This window comes from Podarcis cretensis (assembly GCF_951804945.1).
Source record: "Podarcis cretensis genome assembly, chromosome: 3".
NCBI lineage: Eukaryota > Metazoa > Chordata > Lepidosauria > Squamata > Lacertidae > Podarcis > Podarcis cretensis.
Genome location: NC_137172.1, coordinates 7,137,627 through 7,160,632, shown reverse-complemented (window position 1 = coordinate 7,160,632; position 23,006 = coordinate 7,137,627). Strand labels below are relative to the sequence as shown.

The 23,006-nt window shown below is 43.6% G+C and overlaps 1 protein-coding gene and 2 long non-coding RNA genes across 3 annotated transcripts; 1 reads left to right on the top strand and 2 right to left on the bottom strand.

Moving 5' to 3' along the window:
- Window positions 1-2,310: 2,310 nt before the first annotated feature.
- LOC307211956 lies at window positions 2,311-4,443 on the bottom strand. Its single transcript, XR_013836640.1, has 2 exons — window positions 3,849-4,443; window positions 2,311-2,581 (listed from the first exon to the last, which is right to left on the bottom strand). It is a non-coding gene; the product is annotated as an uncharacterized lncRNA (long non-coding RNA).
- Window positions 4,444-10,289: 5,846 nt separating this feature from the next.
- LOC307213239 (uncharacterized protein) lies at window positions 10,290-13,824 on the bottom strand. Its single transcript, XM_079971003.1, has 2 exons — window positions 13,622-13,824; window positions 10,290-10,647 (listed from the first exon to the last, which is right to left on the bottom strand). Exons 1-2 carry the CDS (start codon window positions 13,746-13,748, stop codon window positions 10,472-10,474), a joined length of 303 nt encoding a protein of 100 aa, XP_079827129.1. The 5' UTR covers window positions 13,749-13,824; the 3' UTR covers window positions 10,290-10,471.
- A 1,814-nt stretch (window positions 13,825-15,638) lies between these two features.
- LOC307213297 lies at window positions 15,639-17,766 on the top strand. Its single transcript, XR_013837467.1, has 2 exons — window positions 15,639-16,268; window positions 17,431-17,766. It is a non-coding gene; the product is annotated as an uncharacterized lncRNA (long non-coding RNA).
- Window positions 17,767-23,006: the final 5,240 nt, after the last annotated feature.

Genomic DNA, 23,006 nt, shown 5'->3' with positions numbered 1-23,006 from the left:
GTTTGCCCAGAACGCTTTCAAAGCCATCCGATTTGTTGCACTTTGAGGATGTCAACTCCACAGTTGTGCTATGTAGAAATGGGCTTCATTTTGCTTGTCCTGAATCCTGCAGTGTTAATCACTTCCAGACCCCCGAAGCACCCCTATTTTCCAGGGACAGTCCCAGAGTTACAGAAACTGTCCCAGTTTCTGATTTGATCCTGGGATGTCCCACTTATGTCCCAAGGAGATAGGTAAGCAACTACACAAGCTTTAGAAGACATCTGAATGCAGACTTGTATAGGGAAGTTTTAAAATGTTTTATTATGTTCTTGTATATGCTGGAAGCCATCCAGAGTAGCTGGGGTGACCCAGTCAGATGGGCAGAGTATAAGTAATAAGGGACGTGGGTGGTGCTGTGGGTTAAACCACAGAGCCTAGGACTTGCTGATCAGAAGGTTGGCGGTTCGAATCCCCGCCAGGGGGTGAGCTCCCATTGCTCGGTCCCTGCTCCTGCCAACCTAGTAGTTTGAAAACATGTCAGAGTGCAAGTAGATAAATAGATACCGCACCGGCGGGAAGGTAAACAGCATTTCCATGCACTGCTCTGGTTCACCAGAAGCGGCTTAGTCATGCAGCCACATGACCCGGAAGTAGTCTGCGGATAAACACCAGCTCCCTTGGCTTATAGAGTGAGATGAGTGCCGCAACCCCAGAGTTGTCCATGACTGGACCTAATGGTCAGGGGTCCCTTTACCTTTAATAAGTAATAAGTAATAGTTTGTTGTTGCTGTTGTTATTATTATTATTATTATTGAATAGGATGACATTTTCCCACTTTCATTGGAGAAATGTTAAAGGATATTCTCTTCTCTCAAAATCAGGTACATAGCCGTGTTGGTCTGAATAAAATAAAAAATCCAGTAGCACCTTAGAAACCAACTAAGTTTGTTCTGGCTACAAGCTTTGGTGTGCAAGCAGAAATCTGTGTATCTGAAGAAGTGTGCATGCAACTCTTTGCAACTTATTTCTCTCTCTATTCAAAAAAGAAATCAGAAAGAATGTCAGGCTCCCATTGCCAATCAGATTAGGCAGTCTGACCTTACCCAGTTGTATGTCTCATCATGCTGAAACATATCCAGATCTGACTGGCGACATGACAGTGTTGTGATTTTGCGGAACACGGCCGATTTTAAGAGTGTTGAGCTGCTGGTTGTGGCTGCAGACATCTGGAAACCCTTTTGGCATATTTTCAGTGCTTGTTGATGACTTCTGCCTTTCAATGAGGCCTTCTAAGTTGAGTTTTTTTATCCCAGTCAGTGCAATATTTCGTATAATGAATTTGTATGTGTCATTTTCGAGGATGGAGGGGCTGAAGGACATGAAGGATCTGTGAGGGAAGGGAGGTTAGGTTGAAGTACGAAGGGAAGGGGGTGGGTTGGTTGGCAGGTAGACAGGGCTGTCAAGCAATGCAAGCAGTCCAGATACACACACACTGTTGCATGTCACCCCAATCTCTGAGCGGTGTGAGATTTAAAAGGTTCGAGGCGTTTACCCCGGGTTTGTGTTTCCTTTGAGGAATGAGGCACAGCAGGGACTGTGAGTCTTCATGATATATGGTTTGTGTACACATATATACAAGCTGAACCTGTGATGGAGGGGTTCTCAGCAAACCTTTATGCTGAGCCAGAAGCCATTTCTATCTAGTTCTATCAAGGGCCACATTCTGTGTACATTATGAGCAAATGCCATAACCCCTTTCAGATTTTAGCTCTGCCTTCTGATAGTTAAAAAGAGATGGTACCTCTTGTGCTTTTCCTGAAATTTAGGAGAAAGGAACCTCATGGGAAAAGTTTATGCACTACATTTCTACATTCTACGTTCACTTGGAAATGTCGAAAGCCAACTGATATGGGATCAGATCACTGGTCAGGATCTCAGGATTCCCACACTGACTAGAAATAGCTTTCCAGGATTTCAGACAAGGATTATTTCCAGCTCCACCTCAAGATGTCAGGGATTGAACCAAGGCATGCAGAGCTATACTCCTCCCTCCCCACTTTCCTGGGAGTAAAGCCCAGTAGACAAAATGGGACTTCCTTCTGAGTAAGCATGCAAAAGGATGTGTCAGTTTATGCCAACCTTCATGGAAAACGTGCCCCAACCAAAGAATAATTAAAAAATTAATTGATAGCAATAATGCACAAGGATGTCAGATTCCTGCATGTTTGTAAAAAGAGAAAAACATAAAGAATAACAACTTGAGTGGTGGCTGGATGTAGATTTATTGAAGGGATAGGGACAAATTATCCAGTGGTTTTCTGAAAGGAGTGGAATCAATTAACCAATGCTTTATTTGAAAGGAGCAGACTGGCTCATTCTTCCAGGTGGTTGTAAAAACTTCTACGAAGGAGTTTCTTGGAACTTCACCATTTCTTGCCTCAGCGCACACAGCACAGCAGAACATTGCGGAATGGACAGTTGTTATATTTCTCCTCCCACTTCAAGCCATTATGGCACCGGTAGCCCCGTGGCAGGCAATATCCTCTGTTGCCATAGCAGCCAACGACGGCAAGTCGTGAAGAAGCCTTCGGCCCAGAGTCTGCATATAACAGAGGAGGGAAACATTCTTCAAAATACTTGAAGGGCCGTGAGACACAGAAATGACCCAACACCCCATGGGCTTAAGATCAGGGCCGATTTCAGCTGAACAGTAGGAGGAGCATCTTGATGATGAGAGCAGTTCAGTGATGGCTGCTCCATTGGGGTAAATGGGGCACTCCCCTACCAACATGAGTTTTCCTCCAGGCAGCCCCCACCTACCTGCCCTCTCACTCACAACTACCTATCAGCTTTATCCTCCTGTAATTCCTGCAGAGCTCAACAGAGAGAGGAGGAGGGGGATCTTCCTTCTGAAGAATCCTCAGCGTTTTACTCCTAGTTACTCTTTTTGGTACCTGTTTGCAACTTTCCTCTGTTCTCAGGCATCTGATAGCACGTGATGAGCTCTTTTAATGCCTCTCCACCTTTATTTATCTATTGCTAATTTTCTGTTACCTTTTATGGGTAGCCTTTTTTTCATTATTACAGTGGTACCTCAGTTCTTGAACATAATCTGTTCCAGAAGATAATTCACTTGAAGACCAAGGAACTACCCTATATGGTTTCACTGTTGTTAGTTCTTTGGTTATAGACACTGAATGATGCATATATTTTATATTTGTCTTAAATATTTCTTTATTTCTGTAAGTCACCTTGGGTTATTTGGAAAAAGCTGAGCAGGGCAGCTGGATTAAATAAGTTTTGGCATTTGGCATGCAGTTTTGCCTGACATAAACACTGCTGTAAACGATTTTCCACAACGAGATGCATTTATGTGATTAACAACAACAATATGATCATGCTCATAATCCTTATTCTCCTAATCCTCATCCTCCTAAAGGCACACTTTACCCTAATACATGCCTCTGATGTCTAGTTGAAACCCTACAAGGTGGGCATTACCAACCACAACAGGTCGTGCTAGAAATTCTCAAGCTTGAGGTTCTGCAACTTCTTGGCTACTATGAAGTAGCATCTCACTCAACCACTCATCTAGAGTGTGTTTATATCGGTGACTTGAAGCAATGCAAAGACAATCCTATCTAAGAGTACGTAGAGACAATTGTCCACCACGGATCCAGCATATCTCTATCAAGAATGTTGATGCTGACCAGAGCATGCATAACCATAATCAGGGCATGTTCCAGCCAAAGAGAAGCATTTTAAGAGATTTCAGTGGAAGAGTGAATCCCTGCACCCCAGTGAAATCCAGAACCTGTCCACCATGGAAGGTGTAGGAGATCATCTTCCATGTACATAACAATTACCTTCATCCTGCAAACCTTGATCGTCACCAGCAGGGTCTTCCCCCGGGAGGAAGTCTTTCAGGTCCTCTCCCTCTTGCTTCTCCATTTTGGCCAGATCTGCTTCATCAGCCTGGGCACTGCAAAGGAAGACCAATGCAAAGAAAAGACAGACAAACTTCATGGCTCTTAGAAATTTGTTGGTGCCACTGCAAGGAATCCCAAGGATGGACTGGCAGTGGTGACGCCTTGACAGAGTTCATGTCTATATATACAGGCTGGAAGCCAAGAAGGCTGGGCCGCATTTCATTGACTTTGAAGTAGCACTTCAGGTAAGAGAGCAAGATAAGGCCACAGAGGGCATCTGAGATTACTTGATTCTTAATGACAAGAGTCTCTTTGATGTTGCCCCCAGTCCGCAGGCCTTTTCTTTGGAGTTGAAATAATTGTATTTGCCCTGTTGCTGTTGCTAATAACCCTCTCGCTCCCCATATGCTTGCCTTTTCATCTCCCCACCAGGCAGCTGACACATCCTTGCCATAATCTACTAAGCAATATTTATTTTGATGGTCCTGGGCTCTGAGTGTGGGGAAAAACTTGGCATTTGTGGTATTCTTCAACGCCCTTTTGGGAGACTGTCTAGATATATATATATATATATATATATATATATATATATATATATTATTTCATGATTTTCAAAGTTCATTTACCACCATTTCCCAAAATCTTGTAATAATTTATTTATTCTGCTATAGGAATGAACTGCCATAGCAATGTGGCTTTCTCTCAGTTTCTCAGGGTTCCAATCTTTAAATTCAGTTATAATTTTTTTTCCTGGCAATTTCACTTTATTTTTCAAAAGAAAATAACCCTCAGGAGAATTCAACAGCATTTCTTCCAATTTTTGTATGCAGGGTTGACAAAGGACCTTTTTTTCAAACAATTTTTATGCTATGATGCATATTGCATGTTATTCTTACTGCTTGTGTGCTTTCTGCCTAATATCTGCACTTTGTGTCCTTTTTGGAGTTGGGGAAAAATGGATTGAAAGAACTGAAAATCTGCATTTTGATGTACAGCTTGTTTTTCTTATGCGGACTGGTCTGAAATTGCAAATTAGGCAGTTTCTCATTAAACGCAAACAAAATTAAACTCTTCCCCCATCCTTATTCTGCTCTTTATTTAGTTGGGTCATTTTTGTCTCTGTGTTATTCAGGATGGAGGTTTTGAGTGCTGCAGGGCTCTGACCTAAGCCCTGTATAATTGAACATTTTCATGAATAAGATGAGGACACGGAAGAGTTGCTCCTTGAATTGGCGGATGACACAAAACCAGGAAGCACAGTTAACATCATTGATGGCAGTATGAAGATTCAGAATGAACTTGACAGTCTGGGACCTTTGATTGAAACTGACAGCATGAGAATCAACTGATATAAATCTACATCACTGCTTCAGTTGTAAAAGAAAGACACAGGGAATGCACAGATTGACAGCAGAAGAGGGGAAACTATAGTGAATGGTATTTGTTCTACACTTTTCTACCCATCTTGGATACTGTGTCAAGTTTTGGACAACACATTGAGATACAGAAGTACCGTATTTTTCGCTCTATAAGACGCACCAGACCACAAGATGCACCTAGTTTTTGGAGGAGGAAAACAAGAAAAAAAATATTCTGAATCTCAGAAGCCAGAACAGCAAGAGGGATTGCTGCACAGTCTTCTGGCTTCTGGGATAGCTGCGCAGCCTGCATTCGCTCCATAAGACGCACACACATTTCCCCTTACTTTTTAGGAGGGAAAAAGTGAATCTTATGGAGCAAAAAATACGGTATGTCTAGAAGGGGGGCAGATTGGTGAGGGGATCTCCTAATAATTCATAGTTGGATGAGTGGAATATCTTAGGAGCCGTATAGGTGAAACAGGGCCGGATTTAGGTTTGATGAGGCCCTAAGCTAGTGAAGGTAATGGGGCCCTTGATATGTCCAGCTGTCCTTTGTCAACAACAAATTGTCACTGTTTTTTGTGTTGAATATATGCTATGTGGTAATTTATGGACCTAATAGGTACCTAAAGCCATTTGCACATAACAAAATATGTATTTTATCAAAGTAAATGTTGAACCGAAATACAATTAAGAAGAAGTACAGTGGTACCTTGGGTTACAGACGCTTCAGTTTACATATGCTTCAGGTTACAGACTCCGCTAACCCAGAAATAGTACCTCAGGTTAAGAAATTTGCTTCAGGATGAGAACAGAAATCGTGTGGCGGCAGTGGGAGGACCCATTAGCTAAAGTGGTACCTCAGGTTAAGAACAGTTTCAGGTTAGGAACAGACCTCCAGAATGAATTAAGTTCTTAACCGAAGGTACCACTGTATATTAATAGTGAAATACAATTAAGAAGAAGTATATTACTAGTGAAATACAATTAAGAAGAAGTAAAATAATTATAAATTATAATTATATAATTATTAATTATATAATTATAAGTAAAATAATAATAGTGAAATAATTATTAAGCTCTAACTTAAAATGATTGGGGGCCCATTATTTACATCATAGGAGCCTACTCAACATAAAACACTGTTGCCGTATGTTGGTTTTATTTTATTTGTTTTTCATTTTATATTCTGGAAATGTACATCACATCCAGATTTTTTTTCTTTATTTTTTTGGGGGGCCCCAAGAGAGTGGAGCCCTAAGTTATAGCTTCTTTAGCTTATACATAAATCCGGCACGGAGGTGAAATTATCTAGTTGTCTTAGCTGATTTGAAGCTAAAAATGAGGCAGCAGATGCCTGCTAAAATTGACTCATCTTAGGCTGCATTCAAATTCTGAATGGTAATAAAGTGGGTCCTGTTTCGGGTGCCCCATTGATAAATGGCAGTGCGTTCAAAGGAAGAAGGCCAGGTTTTCGAGGGCATCTCTTAAGAACAAGCATGTTTAAACTGCAAGAGCGTAAGACATCGGAGAAACAAGGCAGCTCTTTTCGAGTACCTGAATAACAACCAATAGAATTGGAACAGGATGAGTCAGCCACGGGATGGTGAGGAAACAGGTTGACAGATGGGAAGCCAGAGGGTAATTAGGAAGGAGGTTAAGGTAAATAGGTGCTGCAATACTGATGAAAGGGCCAATATATTTGGAGGCAACTTCAAAGATAACTCAGCCATGAAGAATTAAATGATCTCAAATGCCATATGTGATGTTATATTGCACCCTTATCACGGGTGCAAATTAAAGCCAGTGGAACATAGCCTGGTGGCAGTCCTGTATATAGGAATAAATTCTTCCCTTAATGGCATTACTGTTGTTAATTATCTCTGTGACCTTTTAAAATGAGACCCACAAAGTTTACAGCTGTGAGGTTCCTCCGTCACTTTTGCAGTGGTCGTATTCTGCAGTCTGCAGGCTGACATTTATGCATTAGGGGGACACACACCGCCTTGTCCCCGTGATCGATGCTGACATCACGCACGCACACTGCCAGAGTGTGCTGATGTGTCATGTGGACGTCCCACAGCTATGTGGCATGTTCGCACAGCCACCACATAATTTCGAGGGTGACCCGCCCCTTCACTGAAAATATTCAGGGGTCCTTGGCACCCCCAGCCCCTCCCTCCTTGGTGCACCTGTTTTAGAAGATTGAAAGCTGGCTTGGGGCTCATTCACAGCATCATTTATCATAGAATCATAGAGTTGGAATAGACCACAAGGGCCATCGAGTCCAACCCCCTGCCAAGCAGGAAACACCATCAGACTCCACCACACTCCTTGGCAGCAAATTCCACTGTCGAACAGCTCTTACTGTCAGGAAGTTCTCCATTTGGTCTATGACATTTGGATGATCATCTTCATCAATTGATAGACTCCTACCTTTAGGAGCACTGTCTCCCTTCCCCACATTAGTCAGTTTAAAGCCCTCCTGATGAGGTTTCTGAGATTTTTGGCAAAAACATTCCTCCCAACCGTTGTGAGGTGCAGCCCATCGCTTGCCAGAAGTCCATCTTCAAGAAACTGCAGTCCGTGATCTAAGAATCTAAACCGTTCCTGTTTACACCATTTGCGAAGCCAGCTGTTCACTTCCACTATTTTTCCCTCTCTCCCTGGGCCACGTCGTTCAACTGGGAGGACAGATGAGATGACAATTTGTGCATTTAATTGCTTCAATTTCCTGCCCAGAGCCTCATAGTCTCTTTTGATCTTCTGGAGGCTATTGCTTGCAGTGTCATTGGTTCCCACATGAACCAAGAGGAAGGGGTATTTGTCAGTGGGTTTTATGATTCCTTGTAGTCGTTCAGTTACATCTTGGATCTTAGCCCCGGGGAGACAGCACACCTCCCGAGACATCTTGTCAGGCCCACAGATCACTTCTTCTGTTCCCCTCAGTGGGGAATCCCCTATCACCACTACACTCCTCCTCTTAGGTTTGGTCGGGGTTCTTCCGTGAGCTGTCCGTTCCAAGGTCGCCTGCACATTCCCTGAGGACTGACTTTGTTGCTCGTCTTCATATACCTGATCGACTGTAATGAGGGAGAGATCCTCAAATGGAGTCTGTTCTTCATCTTCCATGCTAGGGGAGAGGACTTCAAAGCGATTGTGTATTTCTAAACAATCAGAGTGAACCCTGGGCCTCCTACTTCTTTGAGTCACATTTCTACATATATCTGGCACCTGTGTTGGTGAACTAGCCTCCTTCTCAGGGGTGTCCCCTGTCTCCTCCTTGGTGGAGATGGTGTTCTCTGTTGCTTCCAGAAGAGCTCCAGCTCTCTAATTCTTTGGAGCGTAGCTACACGTTCCTCCAGTTGCTGGACTTTGTCTTCTAAGAGGGCAATCAACATGCAATTGCTGCAGGTAAAGCTGCCTGCAACCTTTGGCAAGATGGCAAACATTGCGCAGGAACCGCAGGCGACTGCAGCTGTTCCCTCACCCTCCATCTTGAAAACGTGTCATTGGGGGTGGCTACCGTGGTCCTCCATCTTAAAAAGCGTGAAGACAGGAGAAATATCCCCCCTCAAAAAAACCTAGGTCTCCCCCAACAAACGTTTGAGACTAGCTCCCCTAAATCTAAAAGATGTATCAAACTGTGCGCGCCGCTAGGCGTGTGCCACTGCCCTTCAAGCTCTGATAAGCTCCTCCCACAGCTAATCACCTGACTCCACAGAAACTCTGCCCCCTCTGACCTTTGCACAGGGAGAGCAGCTGATCAGCCACAAAGAAACACACACACAAGAAAACTCTTTTGCTCCTTCTTCAGCTGCTGCCCTGCAAGCCCCCCCTGGGGAAGCTCTCAGTTTATGACTGAATCCAGAGGCAGCATTTGGGAACCAACACTGGAGGGTTTGTGTCATGTGCCTGTGACGTCAATGAGCTCCACTCCTTCATTTCCGCTTTCCTGGGTCTAAACTCCAATAAATGTAATGGGACTTCCTTTGAGTAAACATCCAAAAGGTTGCGTCATTAGAAGCCAACCTTCATGGGAAAACTGCCCCAACCGATGCATAATACAAATATAGCAAATACAGTGGTACCTCGGGTTACAAACACCTTGGGTTACAAACACTCCGGTTTACAGACTCCGCTAACCTGGAAGTAGTACCTCAGGTTAAGAACTTTGCCCCAGAATGGGAAAAGAATTCATGCGGCGGTGGGAGGCCCCATTAGCTAAAGTGGTGTGATAGGAATTTTGAGGTCTTAGATATATGGTAATGTTCATAAGTGTACCAACCAAGCACGTACATAGATCAGCACAGGAAGACCAACCTGGAACCATTTTGATTCCTAAACTGAGCAAATGTTTTCTCTGCAAGGTCAAAGTGGGAAACCTCCCCATTGTCTCTTTCCTCACAAATCCTGTCTTAAGGGCACATTTAAGATATGAATAGGGTGTGAGTCTGTGACCTGGCCCAGGAACTAAGTATTTATCATTACAAAAGACTGCCAGGCTCCCCAGGCAATCCAATCAAGTAACCAGCCAGACAGGAGATAAACAATGACAGGAGAAAAACAACATTCAAATTTCTGTTTTAGACTGCCTTTTTTGTGATGTAGGTGTGATGTATCTGGGAGGGTGGTCTTAGGTTACACCCCTTCTGTGATGTATGTATGATGTTTCTGGGGGTGGTCTTGATCTACAGGGTGGCAATTTCAAAAGTATTTATAAGGCCAGTGTTCTGGGTTCCTCCTCCTCTCCTGCAGGTGAGGGGAGCACCCTGTTGCAAGATCAAGCTTACTAGCTGCTTTGCTTCTCAATATTCTCTGGTTGGCCTCTGTTATTTTCTCCTATCAATAGGGAACCTATGTAAGGACTCTATATGGGCTCTTGAACGGACCTATGGAACGAATTACGTTTGTAACTAGAGGTACCACTGTAACTAAGTAATGCACGAGGATTTCAGATTCCATGTTCTTGCATGTATGCAAAAAAGAAACTTAAGGAAAAACAATTTGAGCAGAGTTTGTGTGCAATTAATAGGTCATTTATTGAAGGGAAGGGGAGGTTAGTTAACCAATGATTTGCTGAAAGGATTAGAAATAATTAACCGGTGATTTATTCGAAAGGAATGGAGTGGTTCATTCTTCCTGATGGCTCTAAAAACTTCTTCCAGGGGTTTTCACGGCACTTCGCCAAATCTTGTATCAGCGCACACAGCACTTCAGAATGTGAGGGTATGGACAGTTATTTTCTTCATCCATGAACACCATGCCTGTATCACACTGAAAATCCTTTGGCAGGCAGTAACCCTTGTTCATTGAAGCACAGAGGATCACCGTAATCCTTGAAGAATCCTTTGGTTCTTTCTTCAGCCCAGGGTCTGAATGTAAAAAAGAAGCATTCATGAAAATATTGTCGGACATAAAAATGAGCAAAGCACTCATTTATGGGAGGGTCGATTTCGGTTGGAGGAAAAACTTAATGGTGAGAGTAGATCAGTGATGGCTGGTCAGTAGGGTTGAATGGGGCCCATTTCAGCTTCCTCCTCCTGTACATCTTGACAAAGGGAAGGATGGGGATAAAATGAGAATCGGTTGGTTCTGCTTCTCATTGGCTTTGGCTGTTGGCTGCAGGGGTCAGCACACTTTTTCAGCAGGGGGCCGGTCCACTGTCCCTCAGACCTTGTGGGGGGGGTCAGACTATATTTTTGGGGGGGGAAATAATGAACGAATTCCTATGCACCCAGAGATGCATTTTAAATAAAAGGACACATTCTACTCATGTAAAAACATGCTGATTCCCGGGTTTAGAAAGCGATTGGACCAGATCCGGCCCCTGGGCCTTAGTTTGCCTACCCATGGGCTAATGGGCTTTCCCTCACAGGATGGAAGTTTTCAAGCAGTGGCTTGGCATCATTTGGTGGGGGTGGTCTAGGTATGGACTATCCAACACAGGGTTGGACTAGAATGCCGGGCGGATCCACTTCAACGCAGCCTCAGAATAAGCCCCATTGACTTCAGTAGGGCTTGCTTCCAAATAGATATGCATAGGATTGCATTCTAAACAAACAACTGGTGAATAATCTGGCAATTTCGGTTTCCCTCAATGTCTCACTTCTTACATCTTAAATTCAGTTTCCCACATTTGCATACTAACTCTTCTTTTTTTTTTCTTCATTGCTCAATTTTTATTCATATTGCACATATACACAGAAAAAACATAAACAAAAAATCCACCACATACCTTATACAAATTATATCCACTTCACAAATAATTATATCCACTTCATAAATAAAATACATAACTGAGTTAGTCTAAACCAAGCCTTGGACTTCCCTCCACTCCTTTGGTAAGTATTGAATAAATTATATAGTCGTGTACTTTTTACCTCTTTTACCTAGGTCTTTCCCGCTGTTAGAGTTATTTCAACCCCGCCAGTGTCACCTGAGATTTAGATTCCATATACGTTTAATATTTCTTCCAATTATCATGAAATTTCTGTTCGTCTTGGTCCCTTAATCTTCCTGATATTCTATCAAGCTCCGCATAATTTATCATTTTAACCTGCCAGTCACTTATGTTGGGTATTACTTCTGATTTCCAATTTTGTGCTAGCATAATTCTTGCAGCTGTCGTAGCATATCGTCTTTTTTAATTTCATTGCCGACCATTCCTAACAAAAAAGCTTCTGGCTTTTTGGGAAATGTATATTTCAAGATTTTTTTAAGTTCATTATAAACCAATTCCCAAAAGCCTCTCACTTTGCAACACGACCACCACATATGATAGAAGTCGCCTTCTACCTCTCTACATTTCCAGCATCTTTTATCCTTCAACTTATAAATCTTCACTAGTTTCACTGGTGTATGATACCACCTGTAGATCATTTTCCACAGGTTTTCCTTTAGTGCCGTGCATGCCGTAAATCTCATATTCTTGTTCCATAGTTCCAACCATCTCTCAAAATCGATGTTATATCCAATGTCTATCGCCCACTTAGTCATAACCTCCTTCACCTCCTCATCTTTTGTGTGCCACTCCAGCAAAATATCATATATTCTTGACAGTGTTTTGTTCTTACCTTCAATAACTTCTACATTAAATTTAGATTTTTTATCTTCAAATCCTACTTTCTTTTTGTCTTCTTTTAGCAAGTCATTTACCTGGTGGTATTGCAACCACCCTGTAAATAAATAACTCTTCTTCTTTTTTAATCATCCTAAAAATAACTCAGTTTTTTACTGTTAATTTCTCATTTTGCTGAATTGTATATTATGCTGGTTTTGTTACTTTTTATGGGTTGTGGTTTTCCATTACTGCAGGGCTTGACTGTTCTTTATTCTTTTGTTTTAGACTCTGTATATTTTATATATGCATATATCTGCTTTATATATTTCAGTATTTTTATAAGTTGCCTTTGTTCATTTTGAAAAAGGTACGACTATTAATTAAATAATGTACGCACCTTTGCCCAATATAAACATCGCTGTCAACAACACCGGGATGCATTTTCATGTTATTTTTAGACACATTTCTACCTAATAGATGCACGTTTGTACATGTTATTTGGCTGCAGAACCGCCTTCTAAAGAATCAGAGAAGGCTTAATTTCAAATGTTAGTTGTGTTTCAGTTTTGCATATTAAGAACATAAGAAAAGCCTGCTGGATCAGGCCAATGCCCCATCTAGCCCACCATCCTGCTCTCACAATGACCACATGTCCCCTTCAGGAATTGGTGGGGGGGTGTCAAAAAGAGTGAAGAAAGTGACGGAAAAGAGAGGGAGAGGAAAGAAGAGGATGGCAGAGAGAGGGAGGGTTGTCCTACCTTCATTTGACTGTAGTCTCACCCACCACTGCTATACAGCTCCTTACAGGCTGCCCCTGAGGGAATATAAATAAAGACTTCCCAGCCCAGACCTTGAAGGAACAGGTCCATGCTACAATCCTAGGCAGCAGTGCTAAAAGGCACAGTACCACCAAACTCAGTAGGTGTTGGGACTGAATGCATGCCATCATCCGAGTAAGAGCTGGGCAATGAAACAGTTTTCTCGTGTCCTTCCTGTGAAGCTGGAAAGTCCTGAGTAGCTGGATCATGCCCTTCAACATGACCCAGAGGAAAATTGGGATGCACGCCTTTCGGGGCCACAAACAGGACATCCCAGATCAGAAGCTGGGAAGACTTCTGTAATTCTGGGATGTTCCGGAACAGTTTGAGGGGTTTGTAATTCTAGATAATCCTTTTTCCACCACACCCTACAGGAGCTGACCTAGGGTTGCACTTCCAACTGCAGTTCTAGGATTCTTGCACAGCCTGCGGTACCTAAGTGGAATGTTGTTGTTCAGCCCAACTTACCGTCTTTATAAGCACGAGACACATCAGCCTCCTTGACTTCCACTTCATCCTCAGATGGTGGTTTGGGATTGGCCTGGACCTGGAAAACCAAGAAGGCAACAGCGAAGAGAACACAAAGCGCCTTCATGGCTGTCGATTGGCTGCGCTTGCAATGCTAGCCGGAAGACAAGGCTCAATGAAGTAAGGGATGGAGAATCTTTGGGAGCGTTGCTGGTATTTATACCACTTATACCAGGAAACGACTCGAAAAGTTTTAGGTTTCTGAGACTGCTGCCAACATTAGCTATCAGTTGCTTCCAGGGATGTGCTCTGCATTCTGGCATCCTCCAGGTGGCGGGCAAGCAAAGCAGGTAGAGAGACATAGAAAGAACAGCCCGTTGGGTTAACATCCCTTCCTGTAATTCAGTGGAGGGAGACATCTTGACCAGAACGCCAAAGGGAAGGTCTAGCAGGTCTATAGGCCTGGTGGTTACTTGGGCACATTTGTGAATTATGGGGAAGAGACAACATAAACTAAAATGGTAGGGGAGGAGGAAGAGGATAGAAAAAGAGGAGTTAGAAGAAAAACCGGGGGGGAGGGGACCAGGAAATACTATCTTGCCAAAATAGAATTAGGATCTAGTTGTTGTTATTTTTTAAAGGTCTTGCTTGACTGTTCAGCTTTGCCACAAGATTTAAAAAAACTTGAGGGTGGGAGCTCAGGCCTGTGGGCCAAATGTTGGCTTCCAGGCCCTCTTTATCCCTACGCTAAAGGCATACCTAAGAGGCATTTTAATATTTACAAAGCTACTAAGCAGGGCCCAGAGCAAGCTACCAACAGAAGAAAAAGTTCTCTGCTTTTCTTTTTGCAGAAAGTTGAAGATGGGCCAGTCCTCATTCTACTCTGAATCAGGCAGGATGAGAGAAAAGCAACTGGAAGCATTCATCTAAGCAACTAAAGCCTACTTTTAGGAGAAGGACTGTACCACAGTGAGAGACTATTTGCTTGGCATTCAAAATGACATGTAAACATAAGTAGAGCCCTGTTGACAAACCTAGACAGCATCTTAAAAAGTAGAGACATCACCTTGCCAACAAAGGTCCGTATAGTAAAAGCTATGGTTTTCCCAGTAGTGATGTATGGAAGTGAAAGCTGGACCATCAAGAAGGTTGATCGCCGAAGAATTGATGCTTTTGAATTATGGTGTTGGAGGAGACTCTTGAGAGTCCCATGGACTGCAAGAAGATCAAACCTCTCCATTCTTAAGGAATTCAGCCCTGAGTGCTCACTGGAAGGACAAATCCTGAAGCTGAGGCTCCAATACTTTGGCCACCTCATGAGAAGAGAAGACTCCCTGGAAAAGACCCTGATGTTGGGAAAGATGGAGGGCACAAGGAGAAGGGGACAATAGAGGACGAGATGGTTGGATAGTGTTTGCAAAGCTACCAGCATGAGTTTGGCCAAACCGCGGGAGGCAGTGGAAGACAGAAGTGCCTGGTGTGCTCTGGTCCAGGGGGTCACGAAGAGTCGGACACGACTAAACAACAGAGCCCTGTTGGATCAGGCCAGTGACTCTTGCCCAGCACCCTGATCTCACAGTGGCCACCCAGATGCCTGTGGGAAACTTTCAAGTAGGACATGAGCGCAAACCCTCTCCCCTCCTGTAATTTGCAAGTGGTATTCAAAAGCATCACTGCCTCCTACTGTGGATAAGTCCCTGACATCTCTAGGTAGGGCTAGGATTTTCCCTACATGAAACCCCAGAGAGCTGCCAATCAGTGTGCACAATACTGTGCTAGATGGATCAAAGGTGTAAAGCCTATGATATTGGCCCTTTCATTAGGATTACAGCACCTATTTACCTTAACCTCCTTCCTAATTACCCTCTGGCTTCCCATCTGTCAACCTGTTTCCTCACCAACACGTGGCTGACTCATCCTGCTCCAATTCTACTAGTTGCCATTCAGATACTTCAAAAGAGCTGCTTGTTTTTCCTATGTCTTACGCTTTTGCAGTTTAAAGATGTTTGTTCTTAAGAGATGCCCTTGAAAACCTGGCCTTCTTCCTCTGAACACGCTGCCATTTATCAAGAGGGCACCCAAAACAGGACCTACCTTATTACCATTCAGGATCTGTATGCAGCCTAAGATGATGTGTCAGCTGCCTGATGGGGAGATGAGGACGCAAGCATATGAGGAGCAAAGGGGTTATTAGCAACAGCAACAAGGTAAATACAATTATTTCAACTCCAAAGAAAAGCCCTGCAGACTGGGGGCAACATCAAAGAGAATCTTGTCATTAAGAATTAAATAATCTCTGATGTCCTATGTGGCCTTATCTTGCTCCCTTCCCTAAAGTGCTACTTCAAAGTCAATGAAATGCAGCCCATTAGGGCAGCCTTCTTGGCTTCCAACCTGTATATATAGACATGAACTCTGTCAAGGCATCACCACTGCCAGTCCATCCTTGGGATTCCTTGCAGTGGCACCAACAAATTTCTAAGAGCCATGAAGTTTGTCTGTCTTTTCTTTGCATTGGTCTTCCTTTGCAGTGCCCAGGCTGATGAAGCAGATCTGGCCAAAATGGAGAAGCAAGAGGGAGAGGACCTGAAAGACTTCCTTCCGGGGGAAGACCCTGCTGGTGACGATCAAGGTTTGCAGGATGAAGGTAATTGTTATGTACATGGAAGATGATCGCCTACACCTTCCATGGTGGACAGGTTCTGCATTTCACTGGGGTGCAGGGATTCACTCTTCCACTGAAATCTCTTTAAATGCTTCTCTTTGGCTGGAACATGCCCTGATTATGGTTATGCATGCTCTGGTCAGCATCACCATTCTTGATAGAGATATGCTGGATCCGTGGTGGACAATTGTCTCTACGTACTCTTAGATAGGATTGTCTTTGCATTGCATCAAGTCACCGATATAAACACACTCTAGATGAGTGGTTGAGTGAGATGCTACTTCACAGTAGCCAAGAAGTTGCAGAACCTCAAGCTTGAGAATTTCTAGCACGACCTGTTGTGGTTGGTAATGCCCACCTTGTAGGGTTTCAACTAGACATCAGAGGCATGTATTAGGGTAAAGTGTGCCTTTAGGAGGATGAGGATTAGGAGAATAAGGATTATGAGCATGATCATATTGTTGTTGTTAATCACATAAATGCATTTCGTTGTGTAAAATCGTTTACAACAGTGTTTATATTAGGCAAAACTGCATGCAAAATCCCAAAACATATTTAATCATAACCCATGGCAACTTACAAAAATACAGAAATATTTAAGACTAATATAAAATATATGCATCATACAGAGTCTATAACCAGAGAGCAGACAACAGTGAAGCCATATAATGAAAACAGGAAACCCATAAAAGGTAACAGGCAATTAGCAATAAATCAATAAAGATGGAAAAGCATTAAAACAGCTCATAATGTGCTATCAGATGCCTGAGAACAGAGGAGAGTTACAAACAGGTACCAAAAAGAGTAACTAGGAGTAAAACGCTGAGGATTCTTCAGAAGGAATATCACCCTCCTCTCTCTGTTGAGCTCTGCAGGGATTGCAGGAGGATAAAGCTGATAGGTAGTTGTGAGTGAGAGGGCAGGTAGGTGGGGGCTGCCTGGAGGAAAACTCATGTTGGTAGGGGAGTGCCCCATTTACCCCAATCGAGCAGCCATCGCTGAACTGCTCTTATCATCAAGATGCTCCTCCTACTGTTCAGCTGAAATCGGTCCTGATCTTAAGCCCATGGGGTGTTGGGTCATTTATGTGTCTCACAGCCCTTCAAGTATATTGAAGAATGTTTCCCTCCTCTGTTATATGCAGACTCTGGGCCAAAGGCTTCTTCACGACTTGCGGTCGTCGGCTGCTTTGGAAACAAAGGATATTGCCTGCCACGGGGCTACCGGTGCCACAATGGCTTGAAGTGGGAGGAGAAATATAACAACTGTCCATATCGCAATGTTCTGCTGTGCTGTGTGCGCTGAGGCAAGAAATGGTGAAGTTCCAAGAAACTCCTTGGCAGAAGTTTTTACAACCACCCGGAAGAATGAGCACAGTCTGCTCCTTTCAAATAAAGCATTGGTTAATTGATTCCACTCCTTTCAGAAAACCATTGGATGATTTGTCACTATCCCTTCAATAAATCTCTGATTAACTACATCCACCCACCACTCAAGTGGTTATTCTTTGTTTTTCTCTTTTTGCATATGTGCATGATTGGGGAATCTGGAATCCTTGTGTTATTAATTAATTTTCTATTATGCTTTGGTTGGGGCATGTTTTCCATGAAGGTTGGCTTAAACTGACACAGCCTTTTGCATGCTTACTCAGAAGGAAGTCCCATTATGTCTGCTGGGGTTTACTCCCAGGAAAGTGGGGAGGGAGGATTATAGCTCTGCATGCCTTGGTTCAATCCCTGACATCTTGAGGTGGGGCTGGAAATAATCCTTGTCTGAAATCCTGGAAAGTTACTGCTAATCAGTGTGGGCAATCCTGAGATCCTGACCAGTGGTCCGATCCCATATCAATTGGCTTTCTACATTTCTAAGTAAATGTAGGATGTAGAAATGTAGTGCAAAACCTTTCCCCATGAGGTTCCTTTCTCCTAAATTTCAGGAAAAACACGTGAGGCACCACCTCTTCTTAACTCTCAGAAAGCAATGCTAAAATTCAAAAGGGGTTATGGCATTTGCTCATAATGTACACAGAAAGTGGACTGGGTGGCACAAGATAGAACTGGATAGGAATGGCTTCTGGTTCAGCATAAAGGTTTGATGGGGTCAACTGCACATCACATGTCAGGGATTGAAGGAAAGGAAGGATGCATGCCGGCATCCAATGAATTCCCTCTGAGATCTCTTAATGGAGGCCCCATCTGGACAGCTGACACCAGGAATGGGGCCATTACCCTGCTGTAGGATGACTTCCTCTTTACAGTCTAAAAGCTTGAATTGCTACCCAGTTCTCAAACGAAAAGCAGTGGGGGAGAGACTGTCTGGAATAATGACCCAAATTCCATCCGTTGAAGTTCACAAGTGCCATGTTTTTAGAGCCTGCCCCCGCCCTTCAGTAACTTCAAAGATAAGAATTAATGAGGGATGCGGGTGGTGTTGTGGGTTAAACCATAGAGCCTAGGACTTGCTGATCAGAAGGTCAGTGGTTTGAGTCCCCGCGACGGGGTGAACTCCCGTTGCTCAGTCCCTGCTCCTGCCAACCTAGCAGTTCAAAAGCATGTCAAAGTGCAAGTAGATAAATAGGTATCACTCCTGCGGGAAGGTAAACAGCGTTTCCGTGTGCCGCTCTGGTTTGCCAGAAGAGGCTTAGTCATGCTGGCCACATGACCCAGAAGCTTTATGCCGGCTCCCTTGGCCAGTAAAGTGAGATGAGCGTCGCAACCCCAGAGTCGGCCATAACTGGACCTAATGGTCATGGGTCCCTTTGCCTTTGCCTTTATATTTTATAGTCCCTTTTTATTCAGGCATCAGGTTGCAAGCAAATATCTACATCCCTCCCCAAGGAAAGCAGTTGGCTACTCTAATCATCCCCCTTCCGCAGCAGCCAAGGCGCCAACTGGAAGCTCCTTCTCCTTTCTGTGTCTTTTGCTCTCTAAACAGTCAGACCACCTAGTTCGTGGGGAGGGAGGGTCCCACATACTCTCTAATGACATCTCTGCTCTCAGTCTGCTTTCTTCAAACATCTTCTCATGCATCTCTGTCTTTCATATCTGCTTTTCAACTTGCCTGAACCACCATCTCAAGTGGGAAGGTTTGAAGGAGGTGCATGTTTTGATGGATGCAGTTACTGCCTTTCTCTATGGATGCAACTTCAGAGCACCTGTACAGGGAGATTGGCTAATCAGAGCTTCAAAGAGGTGGGGAAATCATGAGGGAGTCAGAAAGAGGATGGCAGTTCAATGAAGGATTGGGTAAAGTGCAAACAGAAATGGTTTCAAAATGGTTCCAAGTGGTTTCAAGGGTCATTATAGCAGAGTTTCAACAATGCTGGTGGCGATCTCAGAGATGAAACACAATTCCCCCTCGTTATTTCCTCATCCTTTTGCCAGAATCGGAATAACTGTATAAATATCAGTGATCTGGAGTAAGGCATTCAAAGCTTCTCCAACTATCCTTTCCTTCCGCCTTTGGCTTCCATTGGTACTGAGATTGTGGGCACCATGTGACGGTGAAGGCCCTTTGTATCCTCCACCTTGCTGTCTGAGACTGCTGCCAGCATTGTGCTTTTCACTCTGCAGCTTTCTCTTTGAAGCTCTGATTAGCCAATCTCTGAAATTGCTCTTGTGACGGGGTGAGCTCCCGTTGCTCAGTCCCAGCTCCTGCCAACCTAGCAGTTCGAAAGCATGTCAAAGTGCAAGTAGATAAATAGGTGGGAAGGTAAACAGCGTTTCCGTGCACTGCTCTGGTTTGCCAGAAGTGGCTTAGTCATGCTGGCCACATGACCCAGAAGCTGTATGCTGGCTCCCTCAGCCAATAAAGCGAGATGAGCGCCGCAACCCCAGAGTCAGCCACGACTGGACCTAATGTCAGGGGTCCCTTTACCTTTACCTTTACCTTCTTGGACGATGATATAAATATTATTATTAATAATAGAACTCAGTGGGGCCATCCAATGAAGCTCAGCTTGGGTGCTTCCGTGGGGTTTTCCACTTCTCCCATACTTTCTAGACATGGATCCAAGCAGTTCTGCCTTTGCTCCACTACTCCCCCTCCAAAAAACCCCAAACCCTTGCTCTTGAAAGCTAAATCAGAACAAATAATAATAATAATAATAATAATAATAATAATAATAATAATAATAATTTATTATTTGTACCCCGCCCATCTGGCTGGGTTTCCCCAGCCACTCTGGGCGGCTTCCAACAAGGATGAAAAATACACTAAAATGTCACATATTAAAAACTTCCCTGAACAGGGCTGCCTTCAGATGTCTTCTGAATGTCAGGTAGTTGTTTATTGCTTTGACATCTGATGGGAGGGCATTCCACAGGGTGGGTGCCACTACCGAGAAGGCCCTCTGCCTGGTTCCCTGTAACTTGACCTCTCGCAGTGAGGGAACCGCCAGAAGGCCCTTGGAAATTGCCCTTTGTTTTGATTCAGCGCTAAACCATGAGTGGGGCGAATGGAAGTGTGGAAGAGCCCTTAAATTGAAATTAGCCAGGCAATTCCCTCTGCAGTGCATAGCAGTTAAGCATGGAAATTGCTCCCACAAGAGGCAGTGGTGGCCACCAAATTGGATGTCTTTAAAAGAGGATTAGATAAAGTTTTGGAGGAGAAGGAGGCTATCAATGGCTACTAACCCTGGTGACTATGCTTTCCCAAGGACTCTCCAAAATCTGGAGTTGGCACCGGGTGGCATTCATAGCAGCAGAGTAGGAGACCAGGAGATGGAAAGAAAGACATACTGAACTAAGCATTCAGCAGGGACACAGGTGGCGCTGTGGTCTAAACCACTGAGCCTCTTGGGTTTGCTGATTGGAAGGTTGGCTGTTTGATTCCCCACAACGGAGTGAGCTCCCATTGCACTGTCCCAGCTCCTGCCAACCTAGCAGTTCGAAAGCACACGAGTGCATGTAGATAAATAGGTACCACTGCAGCGGGAAGGTAAAGGGCATTTCCATGTGCTCTGGTTTCCGTCACGGTGTTCTGTTGTGCCAGAAGCGATTTAGTCATGCTGGACCCATGACCTGGAAAGCTGTCTGTGGACAAATGCCGGCTCCCTCGGCTTGAAAGTGAGATGAGCGCCACAACCCCATGGCCACCTTTGACTGGACTTAACTGTCCAGGGGACCTTTACCTTTACCTTTTTTACCTGCCTTGACTGTGGGAAGCAGTACATTTCTGAATACCAGTTGCTGGAAACCACAGAGGGGAGAGCATTGCTGTGCCCAGATTCTGCTTGTGAGCTTCTTATTGGGTTATCTGGTTGGCCACTGTGAGAACAGGATGCTGAACCAGACCGGCTTCTCTCAGAACAAAGAGGAGAACAAACTTCTGTGCTTGGTGGTGCATTCTTCAGGAGCTTGAAAAACTTGCAAATCCCTTAAATTAAGAAACACCTTGTTCTGAATATCTGAACTTAGAAACCATCTTCAAATACATTATATGGCATAAACATCTTATCTTTATGTCTCAGGCTTTCAGTCTGTCCAGTATAGGGTTGTTATATTTTGAAGAGCAAAAAAAGAGAGCCACCAGAGCCTGAACCCAAAATACCCCAGACGTTTCCTTTAAAATGTAAAAATCCAATCGGACAGGCATGTTGCCCTCCTCCAAAAGAGAACATGTCTGGGGTTTCCTGGAAGTATGGCAACCCTAGTCCAGCACAGCTATTCCAACACCTTTCCAAAGCATCAGCCCACAGCACTTTCTGTTTCAACAGTGCAATATTGCAAAATGCTACATTGGTCTTGGGACAAACATATACAGTGGTACCTCGGGTTACATATGCTTCAGGTTACATACGCTTCAGGTTACAGACTCTGCTAACCCAGAAATAGTGCTACAGGTTAAGAACTTTGTTTCAGAATGTGAACAGAAATTGTGCTCCGGCGGTGCAGCGGCAGCAGGAGGCCCCATTAGCTAAAGTGGTGCTTCAGGCTAAGAACAGTTTCAGGTTAAGAACGGACCTCCGGAACAAATTAAGTACTTAACCCGAGGTACCACTGTATTGTTTCTTAGCTTTGCAACCGCAAAGTTTGCGTGCACCTCTTATTGCTTCTTGGCCCGGCTGTGTTCTAGTTTCAATTTCCTCGCTCTTCTGCAAATAGGACTCTTCTGTCAAAAGTGTGGTCTTTAAAAAGGCAGCTATAATCTTATTTGCTCAAAGCGGCACATTGTTTTTTTTCAAAAAGAAAACACTTTGGGTTTATTGATTTAAACTGCAGTCATTACAAAAGATTATTTTAAATAAACTCACACAAAGGAAGAAAAAAGGCAATGTAGCAATGGGAACAATAAATTCAATGTGTATCTTTGTGGTCGTAAAGTTTATCTTAAATGATGAATCACTCTATTGTTTGAATATATGAATGCAAAGACTAAAGCAGCATTTGGAATGCTTTTTGATGGGCACTTGAAACCAAAGGGTACATTTTCCCTCTCTTTAAGTACTTACAAAAAAAGGAAGCAAACAGTCTTCCATTTTATTGCCTCACAGTACAGCTTGTGAGTATTCATTCCAGAGGCCAGAATTGAAATTCTGACTGTACTGAACTCATTGACAAAACTTTTAATGGCCATAGTGTGGTCAGAATTTCACCCCATCCAGCAAAGGCCTTGCTGGGGCATAGAGGCAATGAAGCACACTGAACTGAATTTACAATAAGGCACCAAAAGGTGAACGATATTAAATAAATAAACCAAACATAGATGTCCTGTTTCCTT

Excerpts from the sequence above, each read along its gene's own strand:
- LOC307213239 (XM_079971003.1), bottom strand. The coding sequence starts at position 13,748 with ATGAAGGCGCTTTGTGTTCTCTTCGCTGTTGCCTTCTTGGTTTTCCAG. Across the intron at positions 10,648-13,621 it reads GTCTCGTGCTTATAAAGACG|ACCCTGGGCTGAAGAAAGAA; the intron begins GTAAGTTGGGCT and ends TTTTACATTCAG.